The sequence below is a fragment of the Mastomys coucha genome, unplaced genomic scaffold, assembly GCF_008632895.1.
Source record: "Mastomys coucha isolate ucsf_1 unplaced genomic scaffold, UCSF_Mcou_1 pScaffold16, whole genome shotgun sequence".
Classification (NCBI taxonomy): Eukaryota; Metazoa; Chordata; class Mammalia; order Rodentia; family Muridae; genus Mastomys; species Mastomys coucha.
The window spans coordinates 28,904,315-28,912,549 of NW_022196898.1; the positions used below are offsets into that span (position 1 = coordinate 28,904,315).

At 44.3% G+C, this 8,235-nt stretch overlaps 1 protein-coding gene across 10 annotated transcripts in view; it reads right to left on the bottom strand.

The window, feature by feature from the left end:
• Positions 1-5,201: 5,201 nt before the first annotated feature.
• Tmem144 (transmembrane protein 144) overlaps positions 5,202-8,235 on the bottom strand; it is a 43,444-nt gene continuing 40,410 nt past the window's right edge. For all 10 annotated transcript variants that reach the window (XM_031374139.1, XM_031374140.1, XM_031374143.1 and 7 more), the window contains one exon: positions 5,202-6,752. In XM_031374139.1, coding sequence (XP_031229999.1) covers positions 6,669-6,752 — 84 coding nt within the window. In that variant the 3' untranslated portion in view covers positions 5,202-6,668. The remainder of the gene's footprint in view (positions 6,753-8,235) is intronic.

Sequence of the window (8,235 nt, forward strand, 5' to 3'; positions counted from 1 at the left end):
TCGAACTCAGAAATCCGCCTTCCTCTGCCTCCCAAGTGCTGGGATTAAAGGCGTGCGCCACCACCGCCTGGCGCGAAGCGTTTTCTTCATGACAGTTTTCTAGCCGATAGGTAGAGCAGTTTTTGTTTGTGTGCTCTTCTAGGCAAGGGCATTGCCTGGGAATGGAGCCCCGGATGGGCTTCTCAAAGTGTGTTCTTGGATGAACAGAGTAAGGGAGCTAAGCAATGGAGCCAGGGAAGCCTATACACAAGCTGAGAAAATTATATTGTCTTCCTTGGCTCTGTAGCCTCGAAACAACATCTTCTTAGGAAAAAGAAATCAGCATTATCCAATATTAAGGTTAATCCTAGGTGATTGGACATCTACAATTCTTGCGTCAGCCACTGAAAAGAGATACACTTACAAGAAATCGTGAGGCATGTGTTGTCTGCTGTGCACAGAAAGTCTCTCTGGTGTGCAAGCATCCAATATGAAACGCCCCATGTGTTTCCCACCTCCCCACAGGATGCACACAGATCTATTGGAATCCAGTGAGATCGATTTGACGTTCCCTCACCTCAGAGTTAAGAAATATGTTCCATTCTCAATGCTGAGGTGAACAGATTTATTGCCAAGATGGTATACAGGGAATATTACTTTTAGTTTTGGGAGCATGGAAGAATAAAGTGCCCTAGTGCAGGGCAGGCAGGCCATGACTCTAAGCCTGTAAAGGAGGAGGCTTGCATTCTGCAAAGCATCTTGCCTTGTGATGAGATTTCAGCCATGTCCAACTTTCTGTCTTCCGTAGAATTTGTGTTGTGATTTTCCACTAGGTGTCTCAGAACTGAAATAAACACAGTCTTATGCCTGCACGTCACCTTTGCCCAGTATAATTCCATACCCAGGAGAGAGGGACAGTGACATGCCTTCTCAGCCCAGTCTGCCAAGGAGAGTTAAGTCTGTAAGATTCCACGTTCACTGGATGTGTAGTTACAGCAAGTGCTTGACTTAATGAGTCCACTGGGGAAACATTTCAGCTCTTATTGGAAAAAGGCCTTTGAAAATAACAGGGCAAATAGTTCCAGGTCTCTGTGACCTGAAGTGTCTAATTAAGCTGAAGAATTACTAGTGCATCTTTGAGAAAACTGAGGCTGTGCATGCAGCCTGATGAGTCAGTGGGGATACATTGCCGTGTGATCAGAGAACAGTGTGGCATAGCCATGCCCCGGGTGTTGGTGGCATTCGACAAGGACACACTCTGTGCTTACATACTTCTAACACAAGATTATTTGTGATGTCTCTGCCTTAAAGGAAACTACTTGAGGAAGTCCAAACACCAATAAAAGGACGGCGAAAACAACCATTGAGAGACAGATGGCTCACGGAGAGTTAGAGGCACAGCTGGGACATAAATGATACAGTAGTGATTTCAAACACATGAATGCTTTTGGTAAAGTCATCCACTGGCCATCTATGTGAAGGAGGATGATTGCAGGAGAGAGCCGGGGCTGGCAGAGGATGTGTGCGATTTCTGAGCTGATCCCAAATTATCAAGCAGGCATACCCTGCCCTCTGGTGGTCAAGCGTGAAACTGCATTTCCCATCTGACTAAATGATTAATAGTCTAGGTACCTGATATTATGAGAATAACGCATTCTAAGCACTTGACTTTATTTTCCATCGTCATTAGAGTTAAGCGGCTCATCTTAAAGGAGCTCCAGTTTTATAACCTTTCCATCTTTGGCAGTGGCTCCAAGGAAGACATGGATAACTGCACCAGGCTGAGACCCAAGCAGTCCTCTTGAGGGGTAGGACATCTTGTCAGTAGATGCCCATTTGGTCCTCAGGAGAATAACACACAGGGGCATCTAGTGAGCAGTAAATAAGAGTCAAGTAGAAATCCGGGACTTTTTAAAAAAAGATTTATTTATTTTTATTTTTATTTTATTTTTTAAAAAGATTTATTTGTTTTATGTATGTGAGTACACTGTCTTCAGACACACCACAAGAGGGCATCGGATCCCATTACAGATGGTTGTGAGCCACTGTGTGGTTGCTGCAAATTGAACTCATGAACTCTGGAAAAGCAGTTAGTGCTCTTAACCACTGAGCCATCTATTCAGCCCTTGACTTATTTATATTTCGTATATGTGTGTTTTGTGTATATGAATGTTTGTACACCAGAAAAAGGCACCAAATCCCATGTGACTAGTTGTTAGTGTCCATATGTGTGCTGAGACTCTAACTCAGGACCTCTGGAAGATCAGCCAATGCTAAGCCATCTCTCTAGGTCTCCAGTGACTCTTTGTAGTTTACATGAGAGTATGATGCTCAGTCTGATAAGAGTTAGAGATCTTTTTCCCTCCCTGCCTAATGGTTTTCAAGATAAAATACTTCAATGCGTGTGTTGATGGATTATTTGTTTTTTGTTTTGATTTGTTTTTGTTTTTGTTTTTTTTTCGAGACAGGGGTTCTCTGTGTAGCCCTGGCTGTCCTGGAACTCACTCTGTAGACCAGGCTGGCCTCGAACCCAGAAATCCGCCTGCCTCTGCCTCCCAACACTGTCCGGCTTATTTCTTGTTTTTAATTGGTATTCTACCATAGTTCGAAAGCATATCATAATTTGCTTATCTTTTCCATTATTTATGATCACGAATACATCTCCTGCTCTCATCTGTACACTCATGGTTGTATGCATTCTCTAGTTCCATCCTTTTACTGTGTGAGTCTGTAGGATCCAACTCAGGCTGTCAGGTTTGGCGGCAAGCATCTTACTTACTCTCTTGAGTCAACTGGCTAGTCCTCTACTGCTTTGTGATGATTGGAGAGAATTTAAAGATTTTCCGTTAGAATAGCTTTCATACACTGTATAATCGTGTGTGAGCTACTGTTAACAGATGCCAAGGAACTGTCAACTCTCTTGATTTCATAATGATTTAATGGCTATTTACATCAGTGAGGGGAAGCTACAAGATACATAGAAATTCTGTCTGGTGACACCAGGGTGCTCATGTACTTAGGAAGGGTTAAGAAGTGTTTGAAGACCAGAAGCCTGTGATACTGTTGATGAGGCAGTACCCTTATCTGGAACAGACACAGTCGTGATAAAAAGGTGCATTTCAAATGCATTTCTGAGTTTGCAATACTTGAAAGCATGACAGGCACAGTCAGGGTGGAACCGGAAGGCTCGAAGGAGCACACAAACCGACGCAGGAAAATATGCACTAATTCTGGAAAAGGAGACCTTCCCAGTTTTCTGTCTGGTCCAAAGGTTCTGACAGAGAGCTGTAAGTGGTCATATGCTAGATTTAAATGGGAGGTACTGGAAATGTAGCAGGGGTGTAAAGGGGCTGACTGTTCACACCCATCCCAGGGGTGTAAAGGGGCTGGCTGTTCACACCCACCCCAGGGGTGTAAAGGGGCTGACTGTTCACACCCACCCCAGGGATGTAAAGGGGCTGACTGTTCACACCCACCCCAGGGGTGTAAAGGGGCTGACTGTTCACACCTACCCCAAGGGTGTAAAGGGGCTGGCTGTTCACACCCACCCCAGGGGTGTAAAGGGGCTGACTGTTCACACCCACCCCAGGGGTGTAAAGGGGCTGGCTGTTCACACCCACCCCAGGGATGTAAAGGGGCTTACTGTTCACACCCACCCTGGGGTGTAAAGGGGCTGACTGTTCACACCCACCCCAGGGATGTAAAGGGGCTGACTGTTCACACCCACCCCAGGGGTGTAAAGGGGCTGACTGTTCACACCCACCCCAGGGGTGTAAAGGGGCTGGCTGTTCACACCCACCCCAAGGGTGTAAAGGGGCTGACTGTTCATACCCACCACAGGGGTGTAAAGGGGCTGACTGTTCACACCCACCGCAGGGGTGTAAAGGGGCTGACTGTTCACACCCACCGCAGGGGTGTAACGGGGCTGACTGTTCACATCCACCGCAGGGGTGTAACGGGGCTGACTGTTCACACCCACCCCTCATTTAGGGACATTTTAGGGCTCTGAGAATGTACATAGTACCCCTGTACACAACTGACTTATGCTGTCAGGACACCCAGGGCTGTTTTCTTCTTTGTCCACATTTGCTTATTTTCAACCCTAAGACTGAACTTCATTGTCCATACCCGAGAGAAGTCCTGCACCTTCCGGCTCCAGTCCTTTTAAATCTTTTAAAAACTACAAAAGACAAAAGATACAAAATGTGTCAAAAGATTTTTTAAAAAAGTGTCATAAGTAATAAACGCTAAGTACAGTCACATGATTGCTTAATGCAAACAGCTTTTCTTCCCTCCCACATCCACATGACAATCTCCTTCCAGCTCCAGAAAGCCATCTCTATGAGTCTGACACACTGATTTTGTTTATTTGTTTTGTTTTCTGTTTGTTTTTCTGTATATCCCTAGCTGTCCTGAAACTTGCTCTGTAGCACAGAGAGATCTGCCTGCTTCTACCTCCCAAGTGCTAGGGTTAAAGAGATGCATCCCCGCCACCTGTTAACGTCTTATATAAATATACACATGGGTCACTTTGATCACTAGCAATTTTCTTCAAGGGTATCTATCACGCTGTACACAAGGTTGTACGACTTAACTTTTTTCAACTCTGTGTGACTTTTAGCACCAACAGGTAGAGTAGTCAGTTACACTAAGTGAAGTAAATCAGGAATAAAGACCCATTGGTAGCTCACAGGAAATGCTATATTGCTAAGCCCAAGACCGCTTATCTTCTGTTCTGCATGTCCCACAATGTGAAGATCAGCCTTACTGGGTGGCTCCTTTTCCTTTATGCAGTTTTGTGTCTGGACACAAGGGGGCAGGAGCTCTTTGGTACAAAAATGGTTGTCATTTTCATTCAGGTGCAGTAGAAAGCACAACTAGACAAGATCCAGATAGCAGAATCTGACTGTACCACACAAGGGAAGTGAAAACCTCGAAATGTCACCTCCAAGGGTGAGTGGACAGAGTGGAGATTACAAAACTGCCAGAGGGGAGAGATGCAGACAGACAGACAGACAGACACCAAAACCTACATCATCAAGATGAATGTACTTAGCGTTTATTATTTATGACACTTTTTAAAAAAATCTTTTGACACATTTTGTATCTTTTGTCTTTTGTAATTTCCTTACTTCCTGTTTAAAATTGGCAACCTCACAAAGAATAATTAAAGGCTGCCCATTATGAAATTCTAAAATATATCTAAAGAAGAGAAAAATAGCTTTTCTGCTATAAATTTATTCAGAAGTTATCATATCATCACAATTTAATGACATTTCAAGTAAAAACTGAAACAGATAAAAGACATTATTACTATCAAATATTATTTGTGTGAGCGACTCAGGGACTACAAGGGTCTCCAGTGAGGTTTCTGATTTGGCAAGACAAAGTCTAACTGGGCTGAGGGTGGTAAGTCCGGTAGTTTTTATAAGTTGCAAGTTTTTCCTATCTGTTAACTTTCCTTTCCCCTTGTTTAACATGGAGTAAGAACAGCAAACAGGTTCAGAGTGTTTGTCAGACACTTGGACATTTGGACGACAGAATTCAAGACACATCCCCAGGAAGCACCGCGTGCAGAGAGCTCAGTCAGGTCCGAAGCCATGTATCTCAGGGGGAGCGTCTCAGGTTTAAGCCGAGGCAGGGACAGATGCTAGTCGGTTGCTCTGGCACGGCAAAGGACTGCAGTATCAGGAGGGAATGGGTGAAAGGCATAGCCGAACACCATTAGATAGCATGGTCGTGAGCAACATGCTTACAGGTGTTTTTCCTTAAAGAATCAAATCAGTACATTTGCAACATTCTTTTGTTCCCTGGACATCGGTTAAAATAGGATCAAAACAAACACTTCCAGTTAAAATGATCTTCTGAGGAACTGTGTTTAAGGAGAAAAAAAAAATAGTTGTGCAGTCAAACAAATCGGCTTCCTTTAAGTCGAACCTGGTGAACTAAAACTTTTAGCAACATTAAAACATTTTAGCACATCTAGAATGTGTCCAAGTGTGGAACCATGCGCACACGCATGTGTGCTTGTGAATGGATCACACCTACATGTGAGTGGTGGTGACTTGCTCTCTGAAGATCAGTTTTATCTGGAATAATTATCAAAACACTTTGAGCTAAGAAGGGCAGGCAATGTAAAGAGTTGAGTACTATTAAAGTAATAATTTTTTGGCTAAAAATAACGAACTGGCCTTTTAAACATTCAGGTAGCAACTATGACATTTACTTTTTCTAGTGGCGAGGATGATATCTTTGAATTTAAATTCCACAAGGTACGTCTGTGTTCCTTCCCTCAACCAGGTAAGTATTTATCTTTGTTCCTCTTTATTAATAAATTATAAATTGGGATGATAATTTCCTCTAAAAACTCCATCCTATTTTATGGATTATAATATTAAGTAGACACTGATGAAGCCAGCACTGGCAGACAGGAGGATCCAGCCTGCCTTTGAGCCATCCATCGAGGTCCTGCCTTCATTCACAGCTCATCAGAAGGAGTTTTCATGCATGCTGAACTGACACACGGTCTCTCTTCGTTCTCACATTTGAGGAGTAAACAGTCATTTATCCCTTCATTCCCAGAGTGGCAGAGATCCATTGTTCTACAGCTTAGCTGTCCACAGTATTAGCTCGTGCAGCCAAGGCCTTCTCCTAGCCGCTGCTGCCATCTGCTGCTCTTCTGTGAATAGCTACATTTTAGAAAAAGCGGTGCACAAGGCCCCACTCAAGATGATGCAGAAAGCAAGCATCATCAGTAAGTAGTTTCGGAGACCCTGAGTAATAAAAACAAGAATGGCTGCTGTTAGCATTCTGTATAAACTTCATCCCCACAGATACCTGGCAGCAGCCAGGTATGCTCCTCCCCATGGTTACCTGGCAACGGTATACCTATAAAAGGGGCTGCTTGCCCCCTCCTCTCTCTTACTCCTGCTTCTCCACCTTGCCTCCTACCCCCTTGCTCCCCCTCTCTCCCCATTCCCTTCCCCCTTTCTACACGTGGTCATGGCCGGTCCCTACTTCTCTACTCTCTCCTACTCTCTGCCTTTCTCTGCCTCTGCTACCCTCCTAACTCCCCTCCCCATACCCCAAATAAACTCTATTCTATATCATACCGGTGTGTCTGGTCCCTCAGGGGGAAGGGATGCCTCAGCAGGGGCCTGCCGAGGCACCCCTTTCCCCCACACCTCCTCAGAACATATTCTTATAGCCCTTTCTCTTTTTATGATCACAACAGCTGCATTGAATAAATTGCATCGAATTTAATCTGATTTGAACTGAATTCAAACTTACAACATGTATATTTTAAAAAGACTGTCATGGATCACGGATCTTTACTGCATCATATGCTCTGGCTATTGGTATACTGGCCTCTCTCTCTCTCTCTCTCTTTCTCTCTTTCTCTCCCCTTTCTTCTTTTTTGTCCTCTCCTGGCAATCAACAAGTCTCCTAAGAAAACCTGCAAGAGTCTTACTAATTCATCCACTGAATAAGCATATATGAATATCTCCAATGCGTGTCCTGGGAAATCAAATAAAGGAACATTACAGATGAAGACAGGTGAGGGCTTTTAACAAGCAACCGCCATGTTGTTTGTGCATGTGTTCCTGGACTCTTCGTGGAGCTGGCTTAGAGAGTGAAGGTTTTGCCCTAGAAAGTGGGAGAAGCAAGTGGGGATTCCTGGAGGAAAGAATGTTATGTGCAAAGGCTTAGGAAGTTCTTAGTTCTTAGGAAGCATGGCTGTTTCCAGGGTGGTTTCAGTATGCCTGGAGCTTGAAGTTGAGTGTGTGGTTTGAGTGAATGGCCCCCATGGGGCCATAGGGAGTGACACTAGTAGGAGGTGTGGCCTTGATGGAGTGGGTGTGGCTTCACTGGGGAAAGTGTGTCTTGTGGTCTCAGATGCTTAAGCCACATCCAGTGTGGCAGTCTCCTTCCTGTAGATCCAGATGTAGAACTCTCAGCTCCTCTCTGGCACAATGTCTGCTTGTATGCCACCATGCGTCTCACCATGATGATAATGGACTAAGCCTCTGAACGATGAGCGAGCTCCAGTTACATGTTTTCCCTTACAAAAGTGGCCGTGGTCATGGTGTCTCTTCACAGCAATAAAAGCCTAACTAAGACAGTGAGGATGGGGGTGAACGGCCTGAGTATTCAAGAGCCTAGAGGTCTTACTTTTTCAAGCAATAAGAAGGTATTAAAGGCACAGGAAGATGTAGGTGTTAAAATTTTAGATTTGCATTCTGGAAAGTTTACACA